Source organism: Ostrinia furnacalis, unplaced genomic scaffold, assembly GCF_004193835.3.
Source record: "Ostrinia furnacalis isolate ACB-3 unplaced genomic scaffold, ASM419383v2 OfSCF6580, whole genome shotgun sequence".
In the NCBI taxonomy this organism is placed as follows: Eukaryota; Metazoa; Arthropoda; class Insecta; order Lepidoptera; family Crambidae; genus Ostrinia; species Ostrinia furnacalis.
In genome coordinates, this window is record NW_021136819.1 from 315446 (window position 1) to 335496 (window position 20051).

General features: G+C 35.5%; 1 protein-coding gene across 1 annotated transcript in view; it reads left to right on the top strand.

Moving 5' to 3' along the window:
* LOC114362548 (midasin-like) overlaps positions 1-18671 on the top strand; it is a 35700-nt gene extending 17029 nt beyond the window's left edge. Inside the window, exon 5 of the mRNA XM_028317995.1 lies at positions 18549-18671. Within this exon, the coding sequence (XP_028173796.1) occupies positions 18549-18671 (123 nt within the window). The remainder of the gene's footprint in view (positions 1-18548) is intronic.
* The last annotated feature ends 1380 nt before the right edge of the window (positions 18672-20051 follow it).

Genomic DNA, 20051 nt, shown 5'->3' on the forward strand with positions numbered 1-20051 from the left:
CTTGTTAAATCATGTCATCTATTCACCAAAAAATGTCCGCTTCCAAGTGATTTTAAAAGACTGTGCCACCGTCAAATTAAGGACATAGCTGATCCGATGCAGGGCGCTTAGCCAGTTTGATGGGAGAGATTGCGTTTAATTGAGTAGGTAAGCAATTAAGATTGGCTGGTGGACATCGCCGTACACCACACTCGCTTATTAACCTAGGCACTACGAGAAGTCTTACTGCGCATCTGTTGCCAAAAACGTAGGTAGGTAAGTACTTACTTATAATATAACATTGAATTTTCCAAGAAAGGGCTGGATGCAGGTGACCTGCAACGCGCTAATCTGAAGGTCTCCTGTGTTAAAAAATAGAAGAAGGAGAGAAACTATTCTACTCTCTCGAAAATCAATAAAAACTTAATCCTCATAATAGCTCAACATCCAATTTAATTGATTAGAGTCAAATAGCAGATTTAAAAAAATCTGCCCCAATGATAGGGAGACCTATAAAATGCAATATTGTAAAATTATTCTTCTTATGTCCGTTTTCACCGTCAATCCCTAGTTTTTAAGTGACCCCTATGGTAACACATAACAGGCATTTTGTTGCCATAGGGGTCACTTGTCTTTGTCCAGCAGTGGACGTCATTTGGCTGAAAAGAAGAAGAAGAAGAAGGGGTCACTTAGAAATTAGGGATTGATGGTGAAAACGGGCATTAGAATATTAAATTAAAATACAACAAGGTCAAAATTGATAATTTAGACAATGATTTAGATAAAGGAGCAGCTATATTAAAGGTAAGATCTGTTGTCTATGATTTAATTGTGAAACACTGAAAACAATTATTCATTTTCTTTCACGTAAGTAGTTTTTACTTTGTAAAATCCTTTCAGCCGTGTATTTTCAATCCGCCAGCCGATATTAAAATTAAATATAAGTAGTACTATTTCATCGAAACTGTTTGCTCTACTTTCCAACTAAGAAAATATGAGAAAATAATATTCGTTCAACAACAAAATATGTAGGTATCCAATTATAGGAAGCTTCAAAGAAGCACGCATCGCAGGTGAATTGATTCGAGAGTCGACTTGTAACAGGAAAAATATCGTCATGTGGAATAGCGGCTTGATATTTACTTACAGCTGCTGAATTATGGATTAATATCACTACTTTTACGATATAGTTTCTATTAAAGGTTGGATTGGTTAAATATTAAAGTGAACTTAACAGGATTTGACTCGAGCGTGATAAACTCAGTTTTTGTAACGGCACTCTTTCTTCTCTATTTCTAGTCTTTTTTCAGAAAGCAGGTATAAATACGTTAAGTAACTTATCATAATAATATTGTAATTAAACTTAGTGTGATAATAATTGTCGCAGCTTAGCTTACTGTTAGCTTTTTTGTTAAATGGAAAATGAAAATTTGGCCAGCTGGAAAAAGCTATCGATAAATAAATAATTCAGTGTAAAAAATTAATGTGTTTTTATTATTATTAATCGCGTACATTGTTAACCCACGTACAGTAAAAAAAAAAACAATAATCCATTATGAAACTTAAAATAAAATATTACATAAGGCCACCACACATTTCCCGCGTGAAATAGTCGCGGTCACTCAGGGCTTCCCGCCTCGAGTGTTTTTTCCTGTACCGCCCACGCCACTGACCCGCGGCCTGACAGGTCACGTATAAACAACGCCACGGGATCTGTATTAGCTTAATTCTTAACTAATACGGAGCATGCAGTTGTCAGAAAATTTTTGGATAGAACATAATATTATTATTGTTTTTTGATATTAATGGATGGACTTTCCAAGGAAGTTACTAAAGTGCCACTGCTTTGTCAAAAATACTATGATTACGAGTATTAATTACTATGGCCCCTGCCCCCTAGGTTTTTAGAGATTCACTTATTTAATTCATACTATTATACATGAATAGTGAAAATTATGCAAACCTTTTTCTTACTAAAGATGACCTCAAGGTATACTCTAACCCTTGCCAATGGTTAAATTGAATAAATATTTCATATTTATGTTTATTTTCAGCTTTGCATTCATCATTATGCTACGAGAAGCTTCTACAGCTACAATCGGTAATAATGTAGTACAGAAAGCACATTCATACCGGTAGCGACCCCCTACAACGGTTCTAGAGGAAAACCACAGGTAAATCATTTTTAATATCACCCCATCTACCACCGTTTAACATTCTAACTACCAAGCCTCCTCCAGATTTGTCGAGGAAGCCTCTAACCTTTAAAGAGCAAACGTCCACACATCCGCGACTTATCTGAAAACACTCCGGTGGGCGGACAGAACTCTCGGTTTGGCATTTACTCGTAAATGCTTTCACAAATATAGGCAAATGTTTCAGGGCAGTTACATTAATTGGACGCGTTTTAAATGGTTCGGTAATTTTATTTCGCCCCGTGTTTATGACAAAGGGCAGTGTTATACATACAGGGTGTCCCAGCATACGTCACACTGACACTGGAGGCAGCTGGGCCTGTAAGCGCGAACAAGCCTATTAGACATAGGTATGTCCATAGAAAAGTTTCGAGAAATGGCCAATTTTAGTTATTAATGTCCACAGAAAAGTGTGATGAGTTTTGAAATGTGACTGTTGTTTCGATCCGATTTTGGGACACCCTGTATGTAAAGTTAGCTTATATTTAAACAAAAACTGACTAGCCATCATTGAACAACCAAGCCTAACCATTTATGTTTTATTGAATGGAACAGGAATAATTGTATTAAGTCTCTCGCTTCCATTCGAATGGTGCGGACATGATTGAAAGTCTGAAAGTTTATACTTACAGCATAACTCTACGCAATCTCTCCAACTTAACTATTTCACCAATAAAAACTTTTAATTAGCGAGAATCAGGATAAATGAAATAGTCTGAACTGTAACCGTCCGAAAAATGTTTAATTACAGAATCCTCTTTGGCCTTTTGTGATTTTTCAAGCGAAATGGGAAACTGGTATAAAACTAGAACTATCAGTAGATTACGAGTTGACAGAGGCAGCACAGCGTAGCATATAGTAGTAGGACCCCCTTGAAAAATTGACTTTTCAGAGAATGAAACATCCATCACCGGCACACAAGGACAGTTGCTACAGATAATATGTGTTCCCGCAGCAATGAATATGACTGAAAGCGACAGCCATCGATGGCCGAGCAGCCTATAAAAATAATGGTTTTGGTGTATAAGCTCCATCTATTTCCATCATTCGTGCGAGTGACAACTAGAGCATGGAATAATTAATTGATTCGTCCCGATATTAGGATTTCCATTCTATGAAGGCTTTAAGGCTATAGTTGAAATAAAAGTATGAATGGTCGATCTATAAATTAATTGACTTTAGTATTCAAATCTGATATTATTTTGTAGGCTCTTAAATTTGAGAAGAGGCATTAATTATGTCTTTGAATTCGAACGCGTCTTCAATTGTCCCATGAACTTACTTTTGTTTGATCCGATGAAAAAGCAATTATAACTAAGACGCCAACTTTTTTATTGTGCTGTTTAGGTATAATATTACCTATCAACTTCATATCACTCACTAAAAATATGATTGTTCCACCTCATCTCAAACACCCTTCTGCATCAATCTGCACTGTAACCGCAATGGGGTGAAGGCGGATACTGCAATGGGGCAAATTAGTTTATGGAACTACTGCAACAGTGTGAATTAAGGGGGAAATTATTTGTAGACAGACAGATCTGCAATCAAATGGTGTGGTTTCTTTTTTGTTACGGAAAAAAGATATTTCGTATTAGGTATACTTACTAAACTTTTAAGTTTTAGTTCAGTCCTCAACAAAACAACAATTATTTATTATACATAATTATTATTTATGTAGGTACCTAAATAATTAGCTATATCTTTATGGTTTTGAAAGCATAACTTTTCAGACCGGTCTTTTCAGCAGTGCTATTAAAATGTATCATACAAACAAACACAAGGGGCTTGTGCTACATTATGACTTTACCATTTCCATTGTCAAAGTGTTATATTAATTGGAGTACTCCTTTTTAATATCAAACTATTGCGTAATTTAACCACGATAAAACTAAAAAAACACGATGAGCCGTTGAATGTGAACAGTTCTAGAACTGTCTACGAAGGCAAGCAAACCGATTGTGAACTCTACTGCTTTGATTTACAGTCTAATATCCATGTTCCTGACATAAGTGAGGGGAGATTCGTGTCGCCTGTGGACACTTACATTAATTACGAGAGCTCTAATATATCCTTAGATAAGTAACTACAAGATTTTAGGTTCATTTCATATTACTGCCTATTAATTTACACGATTACAAGTCTAATTAATATTTATACAGAGGAAAGTACGTGACTTCTAATTATACGAGTAGTTTTTGTATGGAATAACTCCGGCTTCAATAAATATAGCACCATAGTCAATAGATCATTAGGCCTTTACAGGACTCGAACTATCTTCAGCTTATGATTTTAAATTAAAAGTTTACGCAGTAATATTCCATTTAAAATTTTCCTTACGATAAAGAACATTAATAAACTCAAGCCCGTATTCACAAACATTACTATGAGGTCTCACAGTGCGCGTGGACGCACAGGGTGACACACGAACCAATCGTAGAGCTCTATTCAACGCTGTGCGTTCAATTTGCTGCTTCGTTTGTGAATACGGGTGTAAAACTTAATATAAACTTCTCGGTACCTAACTAGATAGGTTGTAATACAACATTATTATGTTACCTGTAATACAAAAGGATATTTTATAGCCTTTAATTTAATACACCTTTAATTTTCTATCTCAGATCTAACCTAATCTTACCCAAAAGTGTGCCGCCCACGCGGCAAAACGTAATTCTTAAACTACATCGAATAATCAGGTGGGAAGTGGGAACCCAATATTGATTCGAACACAAATGTCAAACGTCAGACGCAACAGTGGAGTTATAAAAGGGATGTCATGCTCTAATGCCCGGGGGAGGATGTCCCCCTAGCGCCCCGTTTGCCAACACTTCGGGGGCGATTTCCCGCTAAGTGTAAAGTGAGCCTTAGAGAATGCTCGGTTGTTTTGGACACGATTAATTGACAAATATTTGATGGAAGTTATAATGCAATTGTGCATTTGATTGGGTTCAGCTTAAACATGTTTTAAGAGCACTTGCTTTTGTTCAAAAGAAGAATGCAAATGTTAACCGCTATTGGGATTATAAATACTCAAGAAGTAAATTAATTCATAGTATACCAATCAAAATGTACTATTGTGATAATTTACTATTGTCATTTAGAAATAACGTGAAATTTTCAGGAATAAACAGGATTTCAATTCAGATGAACTTATAACCATAACTGAGTAATTAAGTTTTTTACTACCTACTGTGGTGGACTGCAGTGGACTGTATGCGTTTGTGTGTGTTCGAGAGCGCTGACCGGACGATGATGACTGCCGTTGAGAGCTTGCCCTTACTATGTCAGGCGTAGTAGGTGCTACTTGCAGGAATAAAACCACTATTTCACTTGCTGAGACTTCTCGCGTTTATTATTCGCTTCCTTTTCTCAGTTCTTGCTTCTTCAGATCACTTGTTGCTTGGAGCACTTGTTCTCTGAACTGAACAAAACAACAACTTATCTTAAACTTGTCTCCCGGAGCGCCTCGCTCCGTATTTATAGGGCCCCGGGCTATATCCATCCCTTTCTCTCCCGATATTCCTGTCTCTGTCTCTCATGTTCTGGACCATAGTTCTGGAATGTTCGAAGCGAGAGGTCCGATGTTGCCGTCCCGTTTCTTTTTCTCTCGAATATTCCAGAAGTGTGTGGAAGAGTATTTGATGTGCAAGCGAGATGAGAGATAACGTGAGAAAGAGATGGAATGTTATTTATACCTAATCGACTCTAATTCATTATTTTACAACATTATCTGACTCTTAACGTTGCTAATCGATTCTAATTAATAAGTTAGCGTATTTCCTTGGTCGACGTCGCTGACACCTACCTAAAAATAATTGTTAAGGAAACACAAGTAGTATTTCTTAGTATGTAGGTACGTCTCATTTGCTCTTTAACCTTTAGCTAGTCAATAACGCGAAACTTGAACAAGCTTTGTATTGTTTGTTTAAGCAAAGCTACCCAAACAAATATCATGCTTCAATAATTTTAAATCTCATTTAGGTCATTGGATCAAGTTTAGACACATCTTCATAAATCCAAATGACTTGCCTTCGTCCTTTTTGACTTTCCATGGATAAATAATTATTTAACTGTACCATACAAAAGTAATACAAATATTACGTTTATATTAACGTAAAAAGTTCTACATATTTATAAGAGTTACATAGCGTTGCTATATTGTGTCCCGATTTTGAAGAGATGTCCCAATTTCTAATGGGATAACAAGTCCCACTTTAGGGTAAAGGACCGAAAAGCATAAAGTCCCGATATTCACTAGTTTGTAATTAATTAAATTCCTACAAAGTAATAAAATACCTGATTATATTTTTAGCATTGAGTCCCTCTAGCTAGCTTTTTGAAGAGCTTCTATCTAGTGCTAGTTCACAAGAATTCTATAAATTACATCTTAATTTAGAATTCTGTGTACTAAATTGATACAAAATTGTAATTCAGTCTCCTACTAACTGAAATCTTCAGTCAAGATAAATATCTAAAATGTAGATGTACCCGGAGGTACTACGTAATTGGCTTTCTTCAGTATTGACAGATTTATCTTACTTCATTTCTGCAGTGCCATAATCTGTTATGCAAAGATTTAAGTGTTACGGCTTTAACAGTACCGACTCGCTTAGGTAAGTCATATTGCGCCGGAATGTAGTCTAAACTCCTTTTTACATTAACCTTTTTATTGGTCATAAATAAAAACGTTGTCTTAGCTCTCTAGGCATAGCGTTTAGATTCCCTTGCGCACTTTTAAAAAAACATTTCAACTGCAACAATAAGTTTGTCATAAAAAAGTACGGATTTCTGTAGTGCGATCGGTGTGAGTTTTATTGTGAAGTGATAGAGCTTACAATGATTTGTCTGAATATTTTTTTAAATTGGTATCGCCCAGTTCGAGGTGGCCAGTGATGGGATGAGTCACTTCACCATGCATTCTTCACTGGCTGTATCCGTTTCACGGTTTTTTGTTCCCTTTACATTTGGACTTCTGTTGACGCGTCTAATGGCCGCTTTGTGTAAAAATATTGAACGCCTTTGATTCTGTTTCCGTAGGGATTGTTAGGATGAAGATCTAAATTTTGATTGAAAACAAACAAGCGTTAATTGGTTCAATAAATAAATACATTATTTTTGTAGGTAGAGGTTTACTACTTTTAGGCCCGATTCGACCCAACTTTTATCCAAGAATAACTCTTGGTATAACTAGCACATTGACAGTTTCAGTATGGGAAATATGTCAAAATGACCTACAGGATTAGATAGTCATGATATCTTCTATTGAATATCGTCTCTTAGGTCTTATAATCATACTAGGGATGATTTGCTATTTTCATTATTTGGAGAACTCCCTTACACTAATACTGAACTACAAGTAACCTAACCTATTGGAACGCGTGGGTGGTTCACAAATTTCAATACCCCAGGGAGTTTTACCCTAGAATATTGATCCGTGTCAAATAGCTCTACCTACTTTATTTATCCCTTTTACTTGTTCTTTACGCTATTAAAATAATTTCACATCACAGAAGTTGCACCACCACCTAACTTTGACCGTAACTATGTATACGATGACCTACGATTTTGTATGGAGTTTGACAGATTTTTTACGTTAATCAAAGTTAGAATATGTGCAACCCAGCCTTACTAATTTACAAAACTACAACATAAAAAAAGTCCTCAAAAGCTTGTTTACTGTGTCAAAGTGAATGTAACCTCTAAGTTTGCTCGGTGAAATGAGAATCGTCTAGAATCTAAGCATCGATTGTTAAAATGTGGACCAGTCTAGACTCTCGGTGATGTTTCTACATGAGTTTATGTCGGATATTTGCTTTCAATTAATTAATAGAAAACTGCAATAATTTAAAATACAGGATGTTAGGTACATGGGTATATGAGCCGACACTAGCCCATGTTAACATGGGCATATAAATGGTATGGGGAAGTCAGAATTTTAATATCACCATTTTATTTTTTTTAATTTTCATACAAAATAAATTTTATAAAATCCGATTTGTACGAAAATTAAAATAATTAAAATGAAGACGTAAATTTTCTGACTTCACCATACCATTTATATGACCATTGACCATGTTAACATGGGCAAGTGTCGGCTCATATGTCGTCGGTTTGATGAATGTAAGTAACCTACCTAAATTATAATTATCTGCGTATCATTTGACAATGCATGAATAACATAAAACAACTGAACCGAAGCTAAAATTAATTTTATACGAGTCGAAATATTTGAATGGTTAGACATAGATATTTGTGGTCTAATTAAAATATTTTAGCCGTACCTACCCGTGGCCGTGCCAAAATAGAACATACTGGTTCTATTAAAACGTAGTATTAGTTAATAACTTTAAGATCATCTATAGAGGTTCGTAGATGGATAAAATTTTATGTATATCAATGCTTATTTTAAACTGGAACAAATGCACGTTCATTAAAATAAATAAACACAACAACAAAGTAACTCTTTACTTTAGAATAGCCCACATTCGCAACACGCGAGCAATTCATAGTTAACAGGTGGCATTCGGGCTTAAACGATTTTAAAACAACTATTACCTATCACAACATTTCAACTTTGTTATAACCAAACCTGGACATATAACAACCCAAATTGAACCCTATTATAGAGCTTTAAGCTTTACTTCAGCAAGTACGGTCCCCAGTGAAATAAGCGGGAGCCCTATTGTTGCTTACGCAAAGATGTAATCTCTTATTATATTATTACCTGAGTGGAAAGGGACACAGAGCAAACAGGCCCCTTTCAATAGTGAACCTTAAGACCTAAAACATTGAGTAGATATTCAATTGTGTAGTTTATTAGCTTTGGAATACTTACTGTGCACGGCAGCCCACGTGTTTTTTTTACTTTGACAAGGTTTGTGGGAAAATAAGGTGTCTTTACTAAATTATATTTTTAACTAGCTTTTGCCCGCAGGATCACTCCTTTGGATTTCAGGTTCTGTACCTCTAGTAGGAAAAACTTTCGAGTTCGTTTCGTTGCGTATTCAAAGTGTCATCGAAAAATTTTGTATGAAAAATTAAACAGCGCCCCCTATATTATAGCCGCCCTAGGGGGCGCTGTTTAATTTTTCATACAAAATTTTTCGATGACACTTTGAATACGCAACGAAACGAACTCGAAAGTTTTTCCTACTAGAGGTACTGAAGGATCTAATAGAGCCGTGTCTATTCCCATATAAAAAAGCTCCAGTTCACACCAATTTATCTATTCAATTTACCCTGCAAAAACTAATTTACACCAATGAAACCTCTTTAAAAAACTATCCTTATTTATTACGCTGAGGACGATTATACAGAGAATACTCTTATTTTTCATCAAAAGCACGTAGGTAAGTAACTAACTTTATTTTAATAATTATAAAAAGCTATACCAGATAATCATGTACGTTTTCCATTAAAACTAATATCCTAACCAAACAATATCAAATAAGTTAATTCTAAAACCAATCCAAAGTAAAACGCGCTTAGAGACATGGAAAGCTCAAAGCTCTGGCGTCTGCAACGACTCGTAGCGCCATCTAGTCCTCCTTAGCGTAAGCGCTCCGCTAAGCTTTTTACAATGCAATTGAGAACGTTATTACAAGAAAATGTATTAGTTTGAATTTAATTTAAAACAATTTCTACTTTGATTTCGATTAATTCTCTTTCATAAATAAATATTTTCTCTAGATTTGAAATTATTGTATCTTCAGAACAAAGGCTAGACAGCTTTTAAAACTTAATTAAAGTATTGTGAATGAAGAAACTGTAATGAGATGATGAAAATGCTTACAAATAAATTGTGTTTTTTCAGTTTTTACGATATTTTCGTAAGTCTGTCTCTCAATTAGGAGAAAGGCAACGAAATAATATGAATTAATTGTATTGAATTAAGTATGTAAATCAATTTTACACACATAATTATGTAGATAACTTGTAACTTGTTACACATAAGTAGATAGCTCTGTATTTCATATTGTGTTGATTCTATTGATTTCGTTTCAACACATTTGCCCGGAAAGTGGGTTTAAAAGCTTCTATTTTGTGTTCAAAATGGAGCTTAATTAAAAAGTGTGTTTCATCGACATGAGAGCTCTCCCGTTACAAATAAAAATCATTGTTAAGTTCTAAAATTTACTGCAACTGTTAACATTATTAATTTAGAAGTATAAGCGTTGTGATTAACATAACATAAAGAACACTTAGTTTTAAGCACTTTTAGTTATAGTAATTTCATCTATGCGTGTTTGTCTTGTTGGTTGTCCTAATTAATAAAATAAAATAAAATAAAATAAAATAAAATAAAATAAACAACAAAAAAACTACATCCACACAGATCACTTTTCTCCAAAATTATTAACACAGTTCTATGATGTTCTTACATTGAAACTGTGAATTTAATAACTTTCGAATTTGCGACATGACAGAGCCGGGGCCCCGGGGTTTTAATTTTTGATCAACACCGGGATTAGGGCACAAAAGTTTCTAAATTACTACGCCCATTCTTTTTAAGATGCCATTGTTCTACAGATAGCACATCAGAGTATACATTTATGTTTAAAAATAGGTCTTTATTACACGTAAATAAGGCGTTACAGTGGATACACTGATTAATTGATAAATTGATGTGCTGTCGCCTGTACTTTTGGTGGTCAAGCAAAGACAAGGCAATAATTAATTCAATTGTTTTATTTATTAATCAAAATGTGACAAACACGAGGCAATAATTTATTAAATTGTTTAATTTATTCATTTGACCACTGATTACGTCAATTTTTTTCAGTTTTACTTATTCGTCCAATTGAATAAATTAATTGGGATTACAAACCATGGTAAGCTCAGAAGCCTTTGTGATGGCGTCTATCCAGCGGGTTGGCGATCGAACGGCTCTCTTACCTTCCTACAATAGAATAGAATTCTATCATTTACCTATAATTATACCTACTACTACTACACTATTTCCTTTAGTTCATGTAACTCCTAGAACTTCTTTATTTATATTTCTAAGAAGACATGGCGTATCTTATTCTTACAGATTTATATGGAATTCTCACTCTGCTCGCTCTCGGTATAATGCGATTATACATAATAATATTATGTAGTAGTTACCTACCTTTAAGTAATAGTAGTGTAATACGAGTACGAGTACCTAGAATTTCCGAAAATTCCTTTCTTGATAAAAGCTCTTCTACTCCATCTATTTTCGTAATATTAGCTCTTCTTAGAAGGGCAGAATTTCCTTTTTCAGCCTAAAATCTTTACAAGTGAAGCCGCAAGCATGGACTAGTTCAAAATAAATGTACAGCATTACGCATGATGAACGTAGGCAGTTCGGAGGTTAGAATATAAACCGTATTATTAAGTACGTGTGGTGAGCGGACTGACGTCATTTAGGCTTCAGGCTCAACTATTTGCCTACCACCGCCTAGCTAGATACATAATTTATGTATTTTTGTGTCTTTAGTACACTACATAATTATTACTTTCCTCGGGGTTGTCTGTTGAAGAGATCGCTTTATAACGATAAGACCGCCTAAATTGAGCCGTACTTTGGATATTTCTTTCTTTTTCTTTTCTTGTATGGTTTATTTTACAATAGGTAAATATCTTATTTAGTATTCGTATAATGACAAACCTGATGTTACTATATCTCATCCGTTTAATAAACAGGTATAATCTCTAGTCGCTTAATTAATTAATTAAATCTAAGCCAGTGTGTAATCTAATCTAGTAAACAATCTAAGTGTGTTAAGGATATTAAATCCTTAACACACTGGTTTGCTACTTTATAATGCTCCACCTGGATGTCGAACTAAAAACCTTCGGCTGAGAAGAGTCAATTTACTAGACCTATTTCGAATACCCAAATAAATGAAACGTTAAACCTCGATAGAGCCGATAGAAAGAGACACCAATTCATTTTTCTGACTGCCTATTTACTGGAATCGTATTTTGGGACATGAAAGGCAAATCATCTCCGTCACGCGATATAAAAGTTTCCGTTCAACGAACATGGCAGTTTCTGATCAGGTAGATATCTTATTTATATAAAAATTACTTATACGTAGAATAAGCAGATAAGGCACTAATTGCCCCAATTATACCAGACTCAAAGTTTCAAAGCAATCAAATTTTCAAGTGCCGAAAAAGAGAAAAAAAAGGTGTTGAGTGGTAGGTTCACTTAGTAAAGCCCAGTCACTTTAATAGCTCTTACTAATATAAAATTGCCGACGTAGCGTGGGCAGGCCTCCTACTACGTGGACCGACGATCTGGTAAAGGTCGCGGGAAGAGCCTGGATGCGGGTAGCGCAGGATCGTTCATTATGGAAAACCTTGGGGGAGGCCTTTGTCCAGCAGTGGACATCATTTGGCTGAAACGAAACGAAAACGAACGAACTAATATAAAATTTAAATAGACTGACCAAAAAATATTGTCAAATTATACCTACACGCATTACGTAACAATTTTAATTTGAAAACATATTCCACGAACTACTTCATCCACCACAAAAATATTTCAGTATTTTGTTTCATTTTGGATTACAGGAACGAACTGAACAAGTTTCAATCAAAATTATGTAGGTTGTTATGACCTACATTAAAACAAAGAACTTGCATCTAACTCGGATCCAGAAAACTTACCATGAGTTTACGTTAGGTGTGCTCGCTAGCGACTGCGTAAAAAAAATGACATTAATTGTATGACATATTGTGCAGCGCCCCTAGCGGCTACTTTCAAGAAACAAAATCTTCATAGAGATTTTTGACGTATTCGCTAGCGAGCACACCTAACGTAAACTTATGGTAGGTACACAGAATACATTTGTTTCTTTTATAGGTTACCGAGTGCCACCATTCGTTAAAAGCAAATTAAGTTTTAATTTCTTATTTGCCGGTCCCATCTCAAATCTATCTCCCTTTAATTCCACGGTGATCACTCTTGACGTTTACAGGGAACAACACTCCAACACCCCCTCCCCTCGGGTCGCCCCCATCGCAAACGGTTTCCTTTCTTGGGAGATTTTCTCATAAGGTGTGCTTACGTAACCGAACATGCTACTTTGAATCTAATTTCAGGGTGATTAAATGACATTCTGTGTAACTGAAGTAGTACTAAGTTCTTTTGCTGCTTACTACTGACTCTATTTTCATATTTTCTCTGAAATTAGGTAGGTGGTTAACATTAATTGCCTAATAATTCCAAGGCATATTTTATCTATGAGTTTAAGATCTGCAAATCATAGATTTTAATTGCTGTTTAAAAACTTTATTGTCATATTGACTAGATTCTAGACAGTACAAATTGAAACCGCTCCTTAGTTTGGGAATATCAATTTGTTCAGTCTAGATCTAGACACTGAATGATGAGTATCATATGTACAAAAACCTACTCGTATCTAGAAGACAAAGTTAATACTTTTACAAAAAAAAAGAATATTAGCGCTTCTAATGAAACTTTCAGCTTGAAGTCGGTTCTACACAGTAACCTAAAACTGTAAACAAAACTCATTCCCTAAGCATATAGAGACAAAGGTATTTTTTTAAGTGAAATGTCATGCGTATCACCTGATGGGACGCAAAAGGTCATCATCGGCTCATTAACATTTAACAAGCTAATTAAGTCAGCCTCATTAAGCTTAAGCTGAGCTTGAGCTAGCCCAAGCTTGAAATTACTCGAAAGCTTAAAGCTCTGCCAATGCGTGGAAATAAAATTGACGAAAATAGGTCAAACTTTGGCACAAATATTAAAAGAAGAAAAGTTTTATGTTCATGCAAATATTTTTGAATTCCATAGTTCTTCAGGTTTAAAAACCTAAAGTAGGTAACTTATGCCAATTTTCACCATCAATACCTAATTTTTAAGTGACCCCTATGGTAACACATAACAGGCATTTTGTTTTCATATGGATAACTTAAAAATTAGGGATTGATGGTGAAAACGGGCATAAAGACACTTTAAGTATTATTGAGCAACTCTTTTCTATTTGGCTCCATCATTAAATAGATTTAGATATCTTTCGACCATTAGATAGAAATAATTTCGAAAATAATGCGAATAAATTACATAGCAATTCGTTTACAACTACATGTACCATTGCGTATGAAAATTATAATGCGAAAGATTCAAAATTTTCCTAAATGATATTGCAATAGCTGTATTACAAATATCCGGAAAGTGAGTCAAACTCAAAACCGCCTTGTAAGTTTTGATTAACTCTACCTACCTAAATCTAAATAAAAGCTTGTATTAGAAAGCTGTTTCCGACCAGTGTCATTACGCTACTTACATCTTACACGGGAATAATAACATTGGGTAACATAATATTAGAATTAATATCCAGTTTCCGAGGAGTACTAAGTATTTCCGTGGCGAATAGCAACCCAGACAAGCAACGCCACACATTTTTATTGCAAAATAACACCTATTACAACTTACATAAGAAGGTAGTGTGTCGCTTGATGCGCCGTTGTTTGTACCTATATGGGCCACAGGCGGCCTGATAAATAATAAAGTATGTGCAGAAGACTGGACTGCATGTCATTGGTCGCGCTCGATGTAGCAGGATGAATGGCTCAGCTGGGGCCACTATTCTGCACGATTTTACTAGAGACACTCGAATTACATAGCACTCGATTATTAGTAATCGTTATTTTGCCTAATCGATATCTTTTCAGTTACATTCTGGACTATTAATAGTCATGAAACCAAATTTGACGTGATTACCAGACGTGATCTTTTGCCGTTTATAAACCGAGTTTTTGCGTAAATACTAAACCAAGTTATTTAGCCAACCCGTGTTCGTTTTTTATCTCTAATAATACTCATAAAATGCGATCTTAATGCTGGCACAAATGAGAGAGACATTAAATTTCACTACTCGTAGCAGTTTTTTAGAATAGGCCCCTGGCATGCATCGCAAATCGAGAATGAAATCAACGTCGAAACAGTAATTTATAAGCGTTATTATACATAGAAATGCGCTTGTAGATTAGGTACGTGCAGTGCGGTAGGAAATATTTAATAAACCCTAGAACTTAATAGTCCCTTAATGGCATGGCGGCATTTTGAAGAAATTATTTAAATTAGATGGATTTTAAGTGAAATCGAAAACAACTTATTTCAACTTGTTTGCGAGTAATGAAATCAAAGAAAAATCATGAAAGGAGCTTCAAACATCTTCACACTCGGAGAAATGTTGATCTAATAAAAGCCAAAATAAAATGTACAATAAGCCTAGTGATTTTTCCGAGAATCTCAGCCATTCCCAAAGGTTTATTAGTTAATACTCGTTTATAAGTATTACGTTACATGTAGGGGCTAAATCCTATTTATATTTGCCAGTAACTGGGAGGCAGGGGCGATATAAATTCAAGGAAATTAGACATATTCCATGATCTGCGATCAGAGCGTGTGTGGTGATGCAGCATGAACGCAGCCAGAATCAGTAGGGTCATTTTATTATATAAAACACATGATATACAACACCCAGGAGATTTGTTTTATGTCCTCAGAGTTTTGATATTGGAAAACAAACAGAAAAGCAAAAATCTTACAATGTATAAACTTTGTTCATAAAATTTCTACTTTCTTTTGGATATTACGGGCTTTATTCAACCTAAAATACCTAATTGAACTAGTTACTAAAGTTCGAAAAAGCAAAGCTCTTAAACAACTAAATCTATTAGGAATATGGAAAAAAGGATTGGCAGGCTCTCTATCATCTTTACATACAATGGGAAATGAATTCTTAGAAGTAGGTACATAGGAAAAACAAAAGATGAGCTGTGTAAATGACTTTTTGGTAAAAATACCTGGGCTTTCTAAACTTTCCTACATTGTGTCCTTATGAATATTTACACGCCACATTACAGGCTCGCCTCGACAAACTTTGAATGATGGTGTGTAATATTTTCGAATAGATTTAACTACGCGGAATGTTACCGATGTATTAAACTTTCTTATTTATTAACTCATTTCATGGCGATGGAGATAGAAGCATGAGCAAACACCATTATGATTTTATGTGTATCTTCTGGACGTATATATTCCGTACGTATTAGGCAACGTTAGTAAGCCTACATAAGTAGGTAACATAGTTCTTCTAATTTTGATGAATTTTTAGTTCAAAACTGGACTACTACAATTGAAAAACAGAACCCTCCTTCTGATGCAGTCGGGTAAAAAGCGTCCCTAGGTTTGCGATGAGAGAATTGTTTGAGAGGTTTATTTCCTACCATGATTTTGGTAAATATAGTAAGTAGGTACCACCTACATGTAGGTAATGAAATTATTTAGATTACGTAAATCATGTTAAAGATTTATAACCACAAGGAATAGTAATTTATAGGTATAAAAACAAAATGAAGACTTTTATTCGCTCTAAAGTTGCAAGCTTTGAAGCTTTTATAAGCGCGCAGTCTCCAATCGAGAAACTTTCAGTTTGATCGGACGTCATTTCCTCGCGAAACCCCTTGCTATTACCGCTTTAGGTAGGTATCATATTGCAAGAAGTCTTTTTTGTATCAAAATAGACATAGAAAGATCTAGTATACTACGGACGAGACGGCATGTAAAGTTAACTGAAATCAGTTGTAAATAGGATAGCATCTAGTTAATACAGGCAGTATACCTACCGTTAATAAAAAATTCTGCCACCACCGCTGCACGCTATCATTTCTGCAAGTAAGTACCTACCTAAGTATTTCAATGAAACGACCATGCTAGATAAAGTTCACCTAACCTATGTTATAATATAAATTGAAATACCTAAGTGAAAACTTTACATTACTGCGTTAACGCATCGATTTCAGTTAGACACAGCACAGCGTTTAAACAACACGGTTCAAATCAAGTTACCTAAGTAAGTATGAATGACCAATGCTAGTCCCAAACCACCTTTTGTGATAAAGAAAAAACATTGCAGATACATTTCAGCTAATATTCAGTTTTCAGTCATAAAGTCCACCTTTATCCATCACAAAGCAGAAAGTGGAACCTTTCTACAGCGTTTAAACAATTCGGTTTGGCTGTGATTCTATTTGCCCATAGCGAGCGAGCTGCGATCGATTGCGGTCTGGACGCCAGTTTGGGCGGGAACGTGTATTATGCCCGAATTCCTGCTAGAATAATAAACTGTAGAGCCAATGTGTATACTGATTGTAATTTAAATACTAGCGAGTGCTGGCGACTTCATTCGCTAAAAGTTTTAAAACTTTAATTAGTTACGAAGCTATTGCGTGAAGCACTACCGCACTAGCATCACTGTCTGATGGAACAGACACAAACTTCTGCGCTCATTAATATAAAGTTATATCATAAAACAAATAAATAAAAGCCTATTAGCTGGTCAGATTACTTATGACTTTAAAAAAAAGAGGTTCTCAGTTTTATCTGCTGTAAAACTGTAGTTTGTCCGCGATTATTAAGTAGTACAAGGACTGATTATTCAATAATAATATTGTCAATGTGCCATTGAACTTATTCTTCAGTTAAAAGTTATCCGACGATTGAAAAATCAGCCCTAAACTAAAAACACAACGAACAGATAGTTAAGTAGGACTTTTGGTTTTGTAAAAGTGTTAATGAATAAATGGACTGTAAAACCTGTGAGGACGGAATTTAAAGCTTCTCAACAAAGAAATACAATATTCTGCATTAACAGCCAGTAACTAAATGATAAACGCAATACCAATGGTAGATACTCGCCAAGCGTGTTCTACATTGATCTCGCAGAATACACCCCACGTCATAGTAAATGAAGATGCAATAATTCACCCCAGCCGAGGCAGGGATGCCCTTGTTGCTTACTTTACTCGACTTTTCAGCGGTGTTTTCTATTTAGGTAGAGACTAACGCCCGTATTCACAAACATTACTATGAGGTCTCACAGTGCGCGTGGACGCACAGGGTGACACACGAACCAATAGCACAGTTTTATTCAACGTTGTGCGTTCGATTTGCTCCTTCACTTAAGCAAGCATCGTTTGTGAATACTGGCGTCAGATTCATAGAATTTGATGATCTGAGGGTAGAGCTTATTCGATCTAAGTGAAACATAGGTACCTATAATTTTAAGTTACTGTATGGATAAATTGCTTAAGTGCAGCTTTGAAAGATAGAGAAAGACATCTAGGTCGCCTAAATGGTAAGTGATCACCACCGCCCTTGGAAATCCAGAATTATTTATTTATTTACATTTATTTGCCATAGCACCTACTAATGTACCTACTTAGATCCTGAGATGTAACTTGCTTGACTCAAACACAGTCCCATAATAATGAATGAAAGGTACTCAGGTCTCTGTTAGCTGGGCAACTGGCTGAAAAATAATTTCCATACCTCTAAGAATTACAGGCGTATTAAATTTCATTTAGGGTAAAAAGTTCTTACAAAGCTCCCTCGATAGAAAATACTACTCGGCTCAACACTACCCGCTGATCGATATGTCGGGCGACCTATCCGACGAGCGGTCGGCTGGAGGGAAATTGGCCAGATGAATTCAGCTGATGAGTTATCGGCACCTCATTCAAATAGCATCACTGTCTCAAGCTGAGATATTGCTGAAATATTTATTTGAATAAAGTTTTGCGATATACATTTTATGATCATTGTCTATTTCTTCGCTTTCTTCACGAAGTTTGTGACCTATGACAGCTGACACATGCTAAGCCAACAACTTTTAGAAAACAAGTCAAAATTGTCACTCACCGAAAGCAACAGTTATTCCAAAAATTCAAAATAAAAAGAGCAACAGCAACGTACCGATGAATACGCCGACTTTTTGCTAAGCGGGCCCGCGGTAAGATGAAACATGGGAGATGCCGTTCGCCCAGTAGCGAGGGCACGTGCGAGAGCTACTGTTCCGCCACGACCCTCAAGAGTAGGAGGACCTACAACAGGATTAAAGTAGGCCTTCGGCGTTCCATCCCTGCGGCCATCGTGCTCTGGGCCTTCCACAAGATCCCCTCCCACCAAGGCCTCACATCCCGACGAGTGATCAACTTCCTAAAGAAACACTACAAAGTCGTCGACGACCCCGACCGGACTGGCAAGTCCATAGGCGCCATGCTCCGATGCGCAGTAGACTTCGGCCTACTGGAAAAACGCGGCAAAAAATATTACCTATCCTCGAAAACACGTTGATGTTCAAAACGAGGCCGTCTGTGTTTGTAAGACCGTAAGATTGTTATCCCTAAAATATAAGTGGGCCATTCTTAAATTTGTGCCAATATTTTTTTTTAAATTAAAGATTTTTTTTTTAACTTTTTGCGATGTGTATCGAAAGTATAAACCAAAAGCATACTTTTGATGTATATGGACAACCTTAAAGCCCTCGGAAAGGAAACAAAATAGCCTACGTAAACACGGCTGTGACACTGCATGACACGGATGTGACAGTTTTACATTTTTACTGTAAATGATAATGTTTATGTTGTTAAATTTATATCATAATAGTTTAAATTGATTAACAATAAAATACACTAAATTCGTTTCATCAACAAAGGTGTTATTTGGTAATATGTACTTTTTTCTGAACATCCAAAAATTTAATTAAAATTGAGATCAAAAATACCGTCAGGTAGTTAATATATCTACTAGATAATAAAAAAATAGACTTTTTATTATTGGCACTATCTGATCATGCTTCCGATATGCTACCTACATGGTTTCGATATGATAATATGCTTAACAAATTAGTAAATCTTAAACACAGTAGGTACCTAATTGAGTATCAAATGAGATTTCTGTAGGATTCACATAACAGTTGGTTTTGACAACTTAAACATGTTTCATAGTCACCGTACCACTAAAAATATGGTTAATAGCAATTCCTTTTAAAACAACTCCGACCACCTCTGCAGGGCCTTTACCGGGAG